Source organism: Rhinolophus ferrumequinum, chromosome 14, assembly GCF_004115265.2.
Source record: "Rhinolophus ferrumequinum isolate MPI-CBG mRhiFer1 chromosome 14, mRhiFer1_v1.p, whole genome shotgun sequence".
NCBI lineage: Eukaryota > Metazoa > Chordata > Mammalia > Chiroptera > Rhinolophidae > Rhinolophus > Rhinolophus ferrumequinum.
In genome coordinates, this window is record NC_046297.1 from 47,492,614 (window position 1) to 47,509,940 (window position 17,327).

The 17,327-nt window shown below is 38.6% G+C and overlaps 1 protein-coding gene across 5 annotated transcripts in view; it reads left to right on the forward strand.

Annotated features, from left to right (window-relative positions):
- OXR1 (oxidation resistance 1) overlaps positions 1-17,327 on the forward strand; it is a 452,988-nt gene that overhangs the window by 359,521 nt on the left and 76,140 nt on the right. Inside the window, exon 1 of one of the 5 annotated variants that reach the window (XM_033126008.1) lies at positions 12,595-12,959. The exons of 3 other annotated variants lie outside the window; for them this stretch is intronic. In XM_033126008.1, coding sequence (XP_032981899.1) covers positions 12,761-12,959 — 199 coding nt within the window. In that variant the 5' untranslated portion in view covers positions 12,595-12,760. Of the gene's footprint in view, positions 1-12,594; positions 12,960-17,327 lie in introns of those variants that run through there. One more of the 5 variants, XM_033126005.1, reaches the window with a different exon arrangement.

Sequence of the window (17,327 nt, forward strand, 5' to 3'; positions counted from 1 at the left end):
TTTTAACTTGTTTATAAAGGAACCGGCAAGATGTTACAACCAGTTCAAAGAAGAATCCAAACACATGTTTGTAGATCAGGGTTACTGAAATAACTGTACAGATGGAGGCACATTCTTCCACTATTGGTAAATAAAGTCAATTCAAAACTATGGGACAGAGTTTGCACAGATAAGGATGTCTTTGTTTATAGACAAGAATTATTTTAATTGCTATCAGCTTTTACAATTTATGAAGTTATAAATTAGCTTCCATAGAATCAAAAACAGATAATCCAGAAGAATGCACTCTTGACATAGTTTTCCATTTAAACCACAGATTTTTTTTTCCCCTGACAATGCTGTATCCCTAAGTGCATCATACTCTCAGTGATCCCCTACTATCAACAGAAAGAAGACCAAACTCCTTAGGCAGACATTCACAATTTAGCTTCAACCTCTTTTCCAACGTTTTCGGTTACCCAGCCCAGCATCCTTCAATCCTACTTTATTCAACCAAAGTTAACTACATATTCTCCAATTTTATTAATCCTTTCAGTCCCTGATAACTTGTCACTTCCTCCAAGCAAGGTTGTATTTTATCTATTTTAAATAGGAATTACTGTACCTCCCCTTGATACTCATCACCTATTTTTTTTTTCTGTACTTTTCTTGTATATTAACTATCTGCTGTGATGTGTAAGTACCGTAGTTCTCAAACTTGAGAGTGCCTCAGAAGCACTTGGAGGACTGGGTAAAACTCAGATCACTGGGTTCCACCCAGCCTCTCATTCAGTGGAGCTGAGGTTGAGGCTAAGAATTAGTGCTTCTTCGAAGATCCAAAATGATACTGACGCCTCTGGCCTGAAGACAGCACTTTGAGGACCAACCTGCCCAGCGGAACCATGTGAAAAACTGCAGATTAGATTACGAGACACAGACCCAGCGCTTTAGGAATCTACAGGCTAATGGAAATGTCAAAAGTTTCCTCTCCAAAATATCACTGAAACTTTTAGGTAAGATAAAAAGGAGTTTATTGAGGTAGAAGAACACCTCACCAGAGCCTTAGCAGTGCCTTGGGGGAGGCGGGGATGGTAGTAATAGTTGGGATATTTGAGATTTTCAAGGTTGATTTAAGGCAGGTCTTTTACTATAATATGATAGTTTAGAATTCATAGAATGAGATGAGGATTTTGACGCAAAGCAAAGAGTTCTGGTGTGTAAACTGTTGGCTGATGCTTTCTTTTGACGAATTGATCTGTCATTCCGGATGTTTGACACATTCTGAAGAATATGTCAAAAGACATATTCAGAAAACAGTAGAGTAGTGAAGTCAGTGCAGACAGTCAGCTGTACTAATACATAAACAAATAATTAGCATAACAGGTAGTCACAGAGCCCGCTGGGAGCAAGTACACAAAATCTTATAACCTCCCTGCCATCTGCCACTGCCAGGGATGACAAGATCGTGACTGTCCTACTTAGGCTGATCTTTGGTATATCAAGGAAGAACTCCTGGTGTTTATGAAGGCCTTCCTCCTCGTTTCTTTTTCTTTCTTTATACTATTAACATACCCAGGCCAGATGTGCATATTCCACATGTATATCTAATAAACAATGTCAAATTTTGAAGGAGTGGAAAGAATTCATATTTTTCAAGGACCTATTGTATAGCACATACAATGCAAGAGTGTGTATATATGTTTTTAATTAACTATATTAGATTTTTGTGATAATTATGATTATCTCCTTGTTAATGCAGATAATCCTTATTAGGACTTTAAGGATAAATGGACCTCTGGATAGAACTCTTTTTATATTATCCAAACTCATAGTTTCTTCTTTTTTGGGAGAGATAAGTGGTGAACATGATGTTCTTAAAGCACAGCAATCCTCTATTTTAAAATCATAGAAGTGTGCGTGTGCGTGTGCGCGTGCGTGTGCGTGCGTGTGCGCGTGCGCGTGCGTGCGTGTGCGTGTGCGCGTGCGTGCGTGTGCGTGTGCGTGTGTGTGCGTGTGCGTGTGTGTGCGTGCGTGTGTGTGCGTGTGTGTGTGTGTGTGTGTGTGTGTGTGTATTCTTAAAAGCTTGAATAGCAAATGGTCTTTACTTTGGGAAGTAACTCAAGCTCTAACCATCGGTGATGTAATTAACATGTTACCTTGCAAACAATTTTAAGAAACACCCTAAAGTGAGTGTCTGAAAGTTACATCTGAGAAAGACAAATTAAATCTTTTGAAATGCAAATTCTGGTACAGGATTCAAGGTTTAAGCTCAAATTCTTGAATAAATAGTTAAAACTCTTTGTACCAAGTACCCCCTATGTTTGATCATACTACTTGCAATAAATAACTAGCATGCTTTTTATAGGTTTCAAAATCAAACTGGAAAATATTCATATTATAAGTAAATTTACTTAGATTTATTCATGACAAGCTAATATGCATGTTCTATAAAATAACCGAGGCAAAACTAATTTCAATACATCTTTTACTAAAGTTTTGAGGAAACATCGGCAAGGTAGTAGAGCTTCAGAAGTTATCAAATACTTGCCATCATGCTAATGGCATTCATAACACAGATTTGCTAAAGCATCATTCTATTAGTGATAAACTATTTTGCACACAGCTATCTTATATTTGCCATATGGGCTTTTATCACACCTTTCTTTCAGTCCCAGATTTCTCTGTGCTAATTGCAGCTAAGTCAAATTGGTGCAAAGAAGACTTCAGAGGAGGGTGTTTTAACTGGGACGCCATAGATTTTGAAGCTGTAAATAAAAATGTGGGGCTGCAAGAGACAGCACAGGAAGATATGTCAGGAAGTGGCATGAAAATAAGGCTTTCTGAAGACAGGGTGAAATAAGACAGACTATAAAAGTTGCCAGGGGCATAATCTGGTCACAGGAGTACTTAATCTTTCCCAGCATCTACTAGATCTGGGTTTCTCAACCTGGGCACTACTGACAGTTTTGTTGTAGGATCTTAAGCAGAATCCTTGGTCTCAAGCTACTAGATGCCAAGTAGCACACCCTCAGTGTGATAACGATAATATCTCTAAATATTACCTGGTAGATTTGCCAGATTTAGCAAGTAAAAATAGAGGACACGCAGGTAAATTTGAATTTCTGATAAGCAACAAATAACTTTTGGGTAGAAGTATGTCCCATGCAACATTTGGCACAGACCTGTACTAAAAATGTTATTTGTTGTTTATCTGAAATTCAAATTTAACTGGAAGTCCTACATTTTTGCTAGTAACCATGTTGGAGGCAGAATTGCCCAGGATTGAAAACCGCTGTGCTGTTGATCTCAGTAAGTTAAGAGCAAACAAACACCCAGGATATTCTTGACTGACCTGACACTGTTGCTTTCCTTAACCTCTCTGACCCCAGTAACCTTGTGTGCAGAGGAGGGCCCCTTAACCTCCCTCACAGGGTGGACATGAGATCTGAAGGAAATAATGTATGAAAAACCCTTAGTATGATGCCACGCATAGTAAACAATTGGTATACGAGGTTGGACAATTAAGTTCACAAACGTGATACAACGATGTTGCTAACCTTTTTTTTTTTTGATATCAGAGGGATTATTCACTATGAATTTGTACCAACTGGACAGTTAACCAAATTTACTATTTGAAAGTGCTGAAAAGGCTGCATGAAAGTTAGACGACCTGAACTTTTTGCCAACAATTCATGGCTCTTGCATCACGACAATGCCCCAGCTCACAGGGCACTGTCTGTGAGGGAGTTTTTAGCCAGTAAACAAATAACTGTATTAGAACACCCTCCCTACTCACCTGATCTGGCCCCCAGTGACTTCTTTCTTTACCGGAAGATAATGGAAATATTGAAAGGAAGATATTTTGATGACATTCAGGACATCAAGGGTAATACAACAATAGCTCTGACGGCCATTCCAGAAAAACAGTTCCAAAATTGCTTTGAAGGATGGACTAGGCACTGCATTGGTGCATAGCTTCCTAAGGGGAGTACTTCGAAGGTGACTGTAGTGATACTCAGCAATGAGGTATGCAGCATTTTTTCTAGGATAAGTTCGCAAACTTAATTGACCGGCCTCGTATGTTTGTCGTTACTATCTAGTGATTCCTCATGAGATGCTGTCATAATAGTTACTGGTCTCTGCGCTTGTCAGTAATAAGGAAGATCGTAATAAGGAAACAACAGGAGCCGAACAGCAATTCTTGGTCTTGGCTGAACACCGAAATCACCTGGGGAGTGTCCTCCCTAGTGTCTGTATCCTACACCTTGGAGATATTTGGATTTTAGTGATCTGGAGTATGGCCTGAGCGTTGGGATTTTCAAAAGCTCCACAGAAGTCCTAAAATGTGTAGCCAAAGCTGAGAACCACTCTTTGAGAGAAAAGGATTAGGGAATTGGTATTCCTTGATAATGAAGAGAGGAAGTAAGCTCAACTTAATTATGTCCAATTCTTGGGTTGTACAAAAGTGGGTTGGAATCAAATTTAGAGAAAAGATGGGCATGATTTCATTTAGTCAGTCATTCAACAAATATAATATCTGAGCACTTACTATGTGCCAGGCCATGTTCTAAGCAGTTTAGGGAATCCCTATCCCTTGTTGAATGGTAGTAGAGTGAAACAGACAAAATAAAGACATTTTAATCCAATTTTAAAGACTAGAACAAAGTCATGAATAGTCTTAATGAGAAAGCAAAATGGGGAGAAACCAGCCTGACTTGACAAGATGTTCTCCTCTCTGACCTTCACTCTTAAAAGAGATAGAAGTAGGTAGGTCATATTCCAACGACAAGTAAAAGGATAACATAAAACTGTAAAAAGAGTATCAGAAAGGCCAAAACAGAGAGTAAGATTTTAGAAACACCAAAAAACTAGCTAACTACAGTAGGAACATTCTGTGAAAAGGGAAGTCCTAGAATACAAAACAAGAAGGAAGTGTGAGGCTCTCGTTTTTGACAGATTGTTAAAAAAGGAAGAACACCCATTTTGCTTTATTTTTCCCACGAGGAATGGGCTACTAGAAAATACAAAAACTATGAACTGAACATTTGTAGGCTAAAATAGGTGAGGATATAGTGAAATATCTCTCATATCCACTTAACATGAATTATTAACCTCTTGCTACAGAAAACTGAGTTATCAGTACATTTTCATGTGGTCACAGAACCTTTGGTAGTAATATTATAGGAATGACAATGTATTTGTGAAAATCATCTTCCCTTTATAACAAACAAACCTGAAAATATTTATAATGGCTTAAATACAATAGAAGCTTATTTCTTGTTTAAGTCGGAAATTGGTATTCCTGATTGATAGGTGGCTCTCCTCTAAGAATGGATTCAAGGACCCAGGTTCCTTCTATCTTATGACTCTGCGATCTTTACTAAATGGCTTCTTGGGTCTCCATGCTCATCTGCTTCCAGGCTGTGGAAAGGAAAAGACCATGGAGGGTCACCAATGGGATGTTCTTTTGGCTAGGCCTGGAAATTGCACACGTCACTTTTAGAATCCTTCCACTGGCTAAAAGTCACTTGGGCACCCCTATCGAAAAGAAAGCTGAGAAATGTAGTTTGCCCAGGAATAATAATAATCAGGTTTGGTGACAATTAACCAGTGTCTACCCAGATAATAGGAGATGTGCCAGAAAACTGTAGTTAGATGAATAATTCAAATTTCAGAAATGGGCTTGAATGGAGTTGAAGGATATAGAAACAACATAGGCTTGAAACCACTTGGGAAGCGAAGCACAGTGATCACCTGGAGTCTGTACCTCATCTTCTCCTGCATATTAGAAAAGCATTTAACAAATACATGATATTGTTGATAAATGAGAACTGGGTGATGGTGTCATTGAGTGGATTCATACTTCAGATAACTGTGTCCAATGAGTGGTAATCACTGTCAACCACAAAGGTAGTCTCTTATGCTGTGCCCTGTGACTCTCCTCACCCATTTTCATTAAGTGTTTTTGTGGAAATCTACTAGAAATAAATTTGTGGCTGACTCAGTGAAAGAGATATTGGATGATACAGCCCATGAAAGAATTAAGAGTGGTTTCAAAATGATCTCAGTAATCTAGAACACAGGTCAGCAGAATTTTTCTGAACACAGCAAGGGAGTAAATGTTTTAGGATTTTGGGTCATAAGGCTGTGTCACAACTAGTCCTCTCTTTTGTTGTAGCCCCAAAGCAGCCATAGACAGTACATAAATGAACTGGTGTGGCTGTGTCCCAACAAAACCAAATTTACAAAAGTAGGTGCCAGGCCAGATGTGACCATGGGTTACACTTTGCTGAATGCTGATCTAGAAGTATAGGCTGAAATCTGAAGACAGTAAATCTAAGTTTGTTCATTTAAGGCCCAAGAACAGCAGGCATAACAGGTTACATATACCATATTTTATCCTTTCTAATCATAGTAGAACTACAAAATAGGCATTATTTGCTCTTATTTTATGGATAAGAAAGTGAAATCTCAAAAATAAATAATTTGACCTGTCTTTCATATCTGGATAACATTTTATGGGACATCATGCCATTTTAACATGGGTGAATTGAGAGTCACAATTAATTGCTCAAGTCAAAGATGGAGTAGTTCATGTAGAAGCACTCCCAGTAAGATGGCCCTGGGCTCTTCTGTCTCTGTTCTGATCCAGGTGTGTGACCCTGAGAGATTCGCTTGACTTCTCTAGGCTTTGGCTAACAAAGCAATAAAAATAAGAGGATCAACTAGATAAACACCACAGCTCCCTTCTCAGGTTCAATAGGGTTACTATTAATATATTAAGGGAATCATGTGAAAGAGAATGAGACTTACACTTTGTAACTCTAAAAGCAATTATTTTTAAACTTTTCTAATGTAGTTTTGTATAAAACCAACTTATAAAACATAAAAATCGCATTTTATTAGCATACATGTGTTTTACAATTTCAAATTTACAAGTTGTGATCAAAAAATTCAGTGAATGTTTACATTTTAAAAAAATTATTACAGTAAAAAAGACACATTGCCATTTAATGTCCCTCAAAACATTCCCCTTACCTTCAAACACAATTACCTCATCATTCTTGCCACTTTCTAAAGAAGTTCTGGAAGTCCTTTTTTGTGTCTTTAGTTGCACTGCCGTGGCTGCCTTGATGTCCTGAGTTGATTCAAAATGTTTACCTTTCATGGTCATTTTGACTTTAGGGAAGAGCCTGGAGTCACATGGTGCCAGATCCGTAATAAGGTGAAGGACACACCCTAATGTTTTTATTTGACCGAAATTGGCGTATGAGAAGCGATGTAGACACTCATGAAAGAGGACTTCCAGAACTGCTTCAGAAAGTGGCAAGAATGATGGGATAAGTGTCTTCAAAACGAGGGAGAGTACTTTGAGGGGGATTAATGGCAATGTGTCTTTTACTGTAATAACTTTTTTATTGAAACATTCACTATATTTTTTAATCATAACTCATATAATATTTTCTGAGTATAAAGACATGTATTGAGAGACTTAGGCTGATATGCATGAAACTGAACTTTTAAACTGGGAGTGATCGATGATTGATGGATTATTTTTAGCATCAGCGCCTCAAAGTTCTACTCATTATGTTTTGCTTATTTGTCTGCTCCACTGGCTTTGGTTGTGTAATGTCAAGAAAATCCTTATTCATACACACAGTGATAAAAAAATTAATAGTTTTGCAATCTAAGAAAATTTGTCAGAAACTGAAAATCTGAACAGACCAATTACTACCATGAAATTGAATCAGTAATCAACAAGCTCCCAACAAACAAAAGCACCCCTATGTTTATTGCAGTGGTATTCACAATAGCCAAGATATGGAAACAACCAAAATGTCCATTAATAGATGATTAGATAAAGAAATTGTAAAATTATACAATAGAGTATTACTCTGCCATAAAAAAATGAAATCTTACCATTTGCAACAACATGGATGGATCTAAAGAATATTATGCTAAATAAGTCAGACTGAGAAAGTCAAATATAATACCATATGATCTCCTTTATATGTGGAACCCAACAAACAGAATAAAAAAGCAAACAAAACAGAAATAGACTCAGAGATACAGAGGAAAAACTGATGGTTGCTAGATGGGAGGGTGATTGGGAGAAGGTGAAGGGATTCAAAAGTACAAATTGGTAGTCACAAAATAATCATGGAGATGTGAAATATGGTATGGGGAATATAATCAATAATGTTGTATCGATTATGTCGGGTGCCAGATGGATACTGGACTTATCATGGGGAATCACTTCAGATTGTGTAGCTGCCTGACCACTGTGCTGTACACCTGAAGCTGAAGCTGAATAATACTGAATGTCAACTATAATTAAATATATATATATATATCGTCACAGTATGTTAAGTACAGCATAGGGAATATATCAATGGTACAGTAACAGCTACATACAATGTCAGAGGGGTAGTAGACTGGGAGAGGGGTTATCGCTTTGTGAGGGATATAAATGTCTAATCATTATGTTGTTTTATACACCTGAAACTAATTTAAAAAAAAAGTGAAAACTCATCAGAATACAGAAATGGCAAGAGAGGCCTGAAAACCAAAATGCATTACTTTGACAATATAAATCAGGTAGTCTTCAGTAAGTATATCAATTGGGCATACATGATAAAAGTAAACATTAATTAAACATTTGCAAAAATCTCGTATCAGTCAAGGCAGGCTAAGTTTATATTATGGTGCTAAATGAACCACCAAACCTCAGTGGCTTGCTGTAATAAGTGTTTATTTCTTGTTCATATTACTTGTTCATAATATTATTGTCAAGTTCAGTCTTAAGTTTGGAGGAGGGGCTCTGATCCACATAGCTTCTCAGGGATCCAGGTGGTTGGTGATGATGGCGCCACCATCTCAGAGCTATACCATCTGGAGCAGATAGCATCCTTAGTTGCTGAGGCGGGCAGAGGCACCTGGAGTACAAAACTGAGGCTATTCTTTACACGTGAGTGTAAAAGCACACGCGTCACTTTTGCTCAGTGTGGCCCCAGTCTCGTGGCTCTATTTCAGAAGTTAATGTGTGATTCATATGAACTAAGTATGCAAAAGCACTTGGAAGAATTTTTAAGGAGCAGGTATCAAACATGTTTTATAATTGAAAAATGCAGGTTCCCGAGCCTCCATCCTACAACCCTGGAATCAGGATCTTTGGAGTATAACTGGGAAATTTGCCTTTTAGAAAGTGTTGCACAGCTGGTTCTCATTACCAACAGGAAGCTACTGCTGTGAACAAGGAGTGTTTTTGAAGTAGAGGAAAGGCAACGATTAGCTCTTAGGATTTAAGGTTACCCTGGCTGCAATGTTGGAGATGGATTAAAGAGGGAAGAAACTAGAAGCAAGGAGATTTCATGTCACACAACATATACGGTTTAATGAGAAACATAAATGCATGTGCTTATGTATCATGCAATGTGTTAGCAGGACCAGCTCAAGAGAGCCTAATAATGCTGTTGTAAACGTCTCTGTATATTTTAACAATCTTCTCTCCCCACTTCTTCTTTCCTCGACTCCAAACCAGTACTGTAGGCACAAAGTAGCTGCCAACCAGTCCTGTTCATTTCATTCACTAAATGTTCTGCGTGTCAAGGACGCCCATGGTGTTGGTCATAGAGTCCCTGGATAGGGAGGAGAGAATGAGGTAGGTGGGCGTGGCCTGCTTCTCTGGAGAGGTTGCTGGGAGAGTCGCTGGAGGTGGTCAAACTTTTCTTCTGGCCTGATTGGGCAGCACAGAATCTGGTTATATCGCTGTGTCTTCTGCCTTCTGGGACGACCCATAGTTAAGAGTAGAGCTGCACTGGGAAAAAAATGACTGGTTCCTGATTCTTTTGAAAAATAAACCTATCTAGTCAGTGCTGGATCATTTAAGGATTGACTATCCAGGTCTTGCTTTCCCCTCCTACATCTGCCTATATTTTGGCTGATTCACCTGGTAAGCCCCCAGCTAACATTTTACCTCTTAGAATGACCATTATCAAAAAGCCAACAGATAACAAATGTTAGCCTAGATGTGGAGAAAAGCAAAATCTGGGTACCACTTTTGGGAATATAAACTGGTACAGCCACTTTGAAAACAGTATGGAGGTTCCTTAAAATATTAAAACTAGAACCATTCCATTTACATGAACTGTCTGTTAAAGGCAAATCCATAGAGACAGAAAGTAGATTAGTGGTTGCCTACACCTGGGGGTAGGGATGGGGAATAACTGCAAATGGGTGAGAGGTTTCTTTCTGGGGTGATAAAGATGTTCAGAAATTAGATTTTGGTGATGGTTTAACAACTGTGTAGAAATACTAACAATCATTGAATTTGTATACTTTTTAAAGGTGAATTATATGGTTTGTAAATTATACGTCAATAAAAATATTTTTTAAATGAGACAAAGAATTGCTGGAGGAGGCAGGTATGGAATATAAGGAAACTTTTTTTTAAAGGTGGAAGGGATTTATGTGGGTAATATAGGTAGGATGAGGTGGAAGGAATCAGAGTGGAGAGAGAAAAATAATAGAACAGAGAGAAGTAATAATGCTGGGAAGTCATACATAACATACACCAGACTAAGATCAAACATTAATTTGCAGGAGAAGCACTTGCAGGAGTAAGGACTTCCTTCCTTCTGTTGCAAAATGTGGAGATGAAGTTGTAGACTGAAGAAAGGGAAGGAAAGTGAGAGTGTTCATATCTGATGGCCTATGATTTTCTGGGTCATGTAGAAGGAGAAGTAAAGTAACATGTTAGAGTGATGAATTTGGTAACTTCAGGAGAATGATGACAGTTCAGACAACAAATGTGAATATTAAAAAAAGAAAACTGATTATATCAGTAAAAGGATTTTGAAGCCATTAGGGCATAAGCAGAGTTTAAATGAAAAATTGTACAGCACTTAATCATCAAGGTTATATACATTTTTTTTCTCCAGCAGCGTTAGCTTTCCATGAAATAGAAACAGAAAATATTGATGGATTAACTGACTGTAAAACTGGATTTGAACTGGTAGAGTACAGGTTCCTGCTAAGGTTGGATGTAAAAGTGCCGATTTAATCAGGTATAAATCATTCAAACACTTATGGATATGATTACAAGCTAAATGACCAATTTCAAGGTGTAAAACATCTCAGAAAAAGAATTTCAATTCATTAATCAGGATTAGACTTAAGTCATTGAAATTCTACTTTTAAAGCTTACTGAGCCTCTCTGAGACCTCAGAACTGGTGCTAAACATGATAATGCTTTCTTATCAAATGGAAATCTCAGAAAAACCAGGACCTACTTAACCATTCTATCAAATGGGTCCATAGTAGGTACAGAAGGAAATCTGGAGCAGTGCTTTCCCATGCAGACATCTGAACACATAGATGATTGCGGTTATGCATATTCCTGGGTCCTCACTCACAAACATATGAATTATACTCTGGGGTACAGCTCAAACATCCTATATTTTCACCAGGTATAAAGGCGATGCTGATGTTAGAATGGTGACATTTGTCCAACCTGGTAAGAATGTAAACTGAAATAGTGATAGTGGGAAAAAGATCAAACTTTTTCTTTTTTAAATGGGGGTATAATCTTTAATGGTTCGGTATAAATCTTAAGTTACTGAAAGATTTTCTGTACTCCCATGATTTGGTATGATTAGCTCTTCAACTTCCTACGTAATTCAAATCTTTTTTTCCACAAATACATTAATAAATTGGTCATTCCAAGTAAGAAGGTTTATTTACATAATGCCAAGTAAGAAGGTTTATTTACAAATTATTTACATAATTTCTGGTAGGGAAAACCTACCAGAGCTATATGCAGATGTGAAAGGAAGAGAAACAAAATCGGGTAGTATAATAAATATCTGTCTAAAGTCTTTGTCTGACGAAAGGAGGGTAAGGGTGACACTGGAGCCTTTAATCACCTTGCCTTACAGGACCAGATTCATGGAATGTCAAACTCTAATATCAGTTCTCCATGCCACAACGAACTTTAAACGTGACGATTACTGCTTTATTTTACGAAGCTGATCTCCTAATGCTCCCTAAGAAGCATTTTATCTGGATCGGTTTTAACTATGACTGCAGTTTTACCGTAAAAACTAACCTTCCCATCTTCCTCCTCCCCACTCCGCCCCTCACAATTACAAGCTGCAAAAAGTTTCACGTGGACTGTGCGCCTCCCACATCCGCACACATACACCGCCACACAGAAACTCTGGACACATACAGACTTTTTCACGCCGCCCTCCTAAGCCCCCAAACTCTCCAGCAAAGCTTCTCCTGGTTATTTTCAGTCCCTGCGTAGCCTTCCGGCCCCCAAGTTCGGCCTCCTCGCCCTTCCCAAGCAGTTCTGACAGTCTGGTCGGGTCCGGCGGGGCGGGGCAGGACCGGGCGGGGCGGGCCTGCTCCATCGGAGCCGGACGGGTGGGGGAGGAGTGGACAGGACCGGTCCGGCTTGCTTACCAGCTGCCAGCTTTTTGATCTGCATCGGTTCTACGAAGACTGTACCTTGCTTTCAAAGCTCAGTGTCGCCTGGCTTGGCCTTTGGAAGCAAGAAGAAAAACTTTTTAAAACTTTTGTCCAACTTCTACTCCCCCGGCGCGTAGTTTCCTGATGGTTCGCTCCGGGAACGCGCTAGGGACGCCTTGTCCCCCTCCCCGCCTCCAGTTCTGCGCGCGGAGCCCCCGCCCCGGGTCGGGTTGGACTAGTGGGCGGGTGCGCACAGAGTGGGCGCTGTCCGGGGAACCGTCGGCCTCCTCGGCCCCTGCCCCGCAGCAGCATGGACTACCTGACCACGTTCACGGGGAAGAGTGGGCGCCTTCTACGGGGCACGGCCAACCGCCTGTGGGGGTTCGGGGGTGGCGGCGAAGTCCGACAGGTGTGCTTCCAGGATTACCTGAGGGAGCCCGCCCAGGGGGACCCCGGGTGCGGGTCCCCGCACCATCGGCCCCCGGCGCCGTCCAACCCAGAGGGACCTGGTGAGCTCAGCCTTCCTTGGCCTCCCGCGCGGTAGACCCCGGCTGAGGGCTGCGGGGAGGCGGCGGTCTGGGCGCGGGATCGGGGTGCGTTGCTGGGGCAAGAGCCAATGGGAACTGGGTGGACAGGGATGGCTGGTAGCCAGACGGGGGTGAAGAGGGTAGGACTCATTCTGCTGTAGGGACGGGAAAGTTTCTGCTGGTTGTGTCGTAGTTCTTCCTGCTCTGCTCTTCCTGCTTTCTTAACCTCGGCTCGACTTTCTGTACCCCGCCAAGTATTTCAAGGGTATATATGATCCATTCTTTTTTCCCTTCCCTTGGGGGGTGACTGTGACGCCAGTCTTTTTCGTCTTTGAGATCATTAAGAACACTGTGCCTAGTTTGGTTTGGGTTTGGGTCAGTGTTTTTGATGTTTGCCAACTGTTAGTGTTCACGTCGGCACGTAATAATACTTTGGAAAAGAAGAAACTTAAGCTGGAATTTGGTTGATTTTTGTATCATGTATTTTGAAAGGCTGCATGTTATCTTGAGGGGGCAGAAGCTAGAAACTTTTTTCTCAGTTGCATTTATACTGACTGCTATCTTAGTTTTCTTTCATCATAGTGGTTTTGTGTCATTCTTAACAACAACCAAAAATCAGTCGTAATGGTATGATATTGGTATCTTACAGAATTTTTAAAAGCGCTTGCTGAAGAGGTATTAGCATAATGCATATGGTAACTTCTCCAGTGTCATTGGTGTCCTCTAAGTTAGAAAGTGGCGTTTATATTTTGTTGTGTTCCTTGTTTTAATATGCATTTTTGGTATTACGAGTAATTATATGAGCATTAGAGAGTCTAGAAAATAGAGAAAAGCACAGAAAATATAAAATCTCTCCATAACCCCACTTCCTGCCATTCGCTTTTAAGCAGTGAAACAGTGACGACATCTGTTGATCTGTGTGTCTAGGTGTGTAACTTAAGCTTTGAAGAAACTTGAATATTAAAATCTAATTTTAGCAGGATCCCCTTTTAATAATTTTTCTCACTTTACATAAAATATGTCTTTAGAATTCCTGTTTATAGAATTAGAAAATGAAAAAGGGAGATACTTTATTTCTGCTTTGAAGGACATTAACCAGATATAGAATCCTCTTTAAAGTTGAGACCAGGGTTGAGGGCTGGAACTTTAAAGTATTTGAATAAAGGATTTTTTTTTAATGCATTATTAGTTGTCTGTTGAAAACAATTGATGTGTGACCAGCCTCTAGATAGATGGAGAATTTAGAAATACGTGGTGTAACCAAGTAGGAATATGATCAATATTTTAATAAATAATGCCTAAACATACGAGTATACACACAATTCATTCCTTCAAAAACATTTGTTGAGCACACTGCCATTTCTGACACTCTTCCTTCAGAGTTGCAGCTTCAAAGTAATGTATCAATTCCTCTTCTGTTGAAGCTGCCTTATGAACTCATGGCACATTATTTTATTTTAATTTTTTTGTTAAATTTATTGTGTTAGCATTGGTTAGTAACATTATATATAAAATTTCAGGTGTACAACTTTATATTGCATTTGTATGTTGCATTGTGTGCTCACCACCCAAAGTCTAGTCTCCTTCTGCCACCAGATGTTTGACCCCCTTTAATATTCATAGTGTCCTCAAATCTCTGACACAAGTTAGAGAGGCCTTGTGATGTCACAGTTACGACCCCAGTCTGGTGGGCAGGCACATCTTAGCATTAACTTGCTAAAAGAATTTTTGCAAGAACTTTTGGCCTATATTTTCTTGTTTGTATATGAGGCTGATTAGATCTCAAAGGTTCTCAATTCTAGAGCTCTTTGTCATTTGGAACAGAACTAGTGAAAATGATGGGTGGTAAAGCTAGAAAATAGCATTTGGGGCTAAAAATGTTGTAGGTCTATGAAGTTATACCCAGAGTTCTGAAGGCAGTTTAATAAGTGCCCCAGCAATAATTTGATCACCCGCTGCCATTCTTAGAATAAGTATAGCTTCCTAAATTGACTCCTTTGAGAGGCAACGTGTATTTTATATACATGTAAAAAATAAATGGTTATCGATTTCTAGTCAGCCTTTGCTTAAAATGAGAACTCTATTCTATTCTTTGCAAATGCCTACCAGATGGGTTTTGGTTATAGGGTTTTTCTTTATATTTGTTTTCTTCAGAAGGAGTACCTGTCAGTCGGTTTAAAGGATTTTTTCTGCCCTTTCTTCTGTGACTACCCTTATTTCAGATTTTTATAACAGTTGCTTAATTTTCCTGTTGTCTGTTACCTTTCCTTCAAGTCTTTAAAGTCCTGTCTATTGTATCAGATACTTTACCACACTTGCAGATTAGCTGCACCCCAGTACCTCATTTGTTGTTGCTGATTTTGCCCCTCACCACTTCATGTTCAGTAATGAGGCTGATAAATTAGTTTTACCATTGACAGATTGAGGATGGACCAGATGAAACCTTGGTCAAATGTTTTTGATTTCACTGTTTTATAAACAGACTATTTACTGGACTGTTAGTGTTACCCATGTCTCTTTACTCTTCTCCAAGGTGGCTGCTTTTCCTCTTATCAGCTTTTAGTGTTTGCTGACTCCAACATTATAGTTCACTCAGGAAAAACATAATTGGGACTTAGACATGTTAAGGAGCTCATCACGCCATTGTTCTAGTTAATAACAATTAAAAAAAAAAAGAAAATCTATGATACAATTTTTGTTCTTCCTTAAAGAGTAAATTATGGTTTGATTCAAAAACTTTCCTTGGACCTCGAGTATGGCTGTTGTTTGGGGACATGACTATTAGTCTACATATGTAGTCTTTAAAATTATTCACTAGATTATATGGTAATAAATAACTGCAAATAAATAGATTTAACAAGTTTAGAGTCTCAACTTACTGTCATACAGTTTTCATCATAAACTGCCATTTTATGTCAACTTTCTTTTCTCACTTGGTGACAGTATACTTTAAACACATCTCAATCCTATTTAAATTTTCTTTTTATTTACTTTTAGCAATTAAAACAGTATCTTTCGGGGGGAATGACAACAGGAATAAAAGCTGCTAGGAACATTTTCTATGCTGCAGGCACTAGCAAATATTTTTATTTAATCCTAATAACAACTCTGTACGATAGATATTATTATCCCATTCTCCTGATGAAGAAACTGATCCAGACAAAGAAATAAGGGATACGGAATTAAGTTGGGTGTTATCTTCTTATTTCTAAGAGTTATGGCTCTGTCAGACAGGAAAAAATTATGTGAGAAGAAAGCAAAATTCTGTCATGTATGATGTTAAAGTTAAAACAAGTTAGGTAAAGGATCAGATGGATTGTCATTGAAATTTCTTTAGAGTTAGAAAGATAGTAAAATGATTTGAGCTGAAAACGCAAAATCCATGGAAGCTGTTAAAACAGTTATCGTATATTAGGTTGGAAATTGCAGATGCACGTTATCTGAAAGAGTTAGATAACAGTTTATCCTGAACCCAGGAAAGGCCAAGTGCCTCTAAAGGATTTGAAGTACCAGTTATTACACAGTTATAAACACTGTTTAAGCACTGCAAAACAGTGTTTTGGTCAACGGCAGACCACATACATGATGGTGTTCCCATAAGATAATAGAGCTGAAAAATTCCTATGCTTAGTGAGTTGTAGTGCACGTGTTTATGGTGATGCTGCTGTAAGCAAAACCTCCTACGCTGCCACTTTTGTATAAGTATAGTGTACATTTATGTAAAGTACATAACACTTGACGATAATAAACAATTATGAGTATGCTACTGGTGTTTGTATTTACTATACTATACTTTTTTTAAAATTAATTAATTAATTAATTTATTTTTATTTTTTAAATTTATTGGGGTGACAATTGTTAGTAAAATTACATAGATTTCAGGTGTGCAATTCTGTATCACATCATCTATAAATTACATTATGTGTTCACCATCCAGAGTCAGTTCTCCTTCCATCACCATATACTATACTTTTTATTGGTAGGGTGTACTTTCTACTTACAAAAAATAAAAAAAGGTTTGTTTTAAAACAGCAGCAACCTCATAAATCTTGTGTTTACCACATCTCTTGATTGCATTATTTTCTCTTGTGTTTAATCTCCTGTTATTTAGATATGTTTAGATACACAACTACTTACCATTGTTACAGGTGCTTACAGTATTCAGTACAGTACATGCTGTACAGGTTTGCAGCCTAGGAGCAATCGGCCATACCATGTAGCCTAGGTGTGTAATAGGCTATATACCATCCAGGTTTGTAAGTGCACTCTATGATGTTCCCACAATGATACAATTGCCTAAGGAGGCATTTCTCAGAATGCATCCTGTTGTTAAATGACACATGACTATTT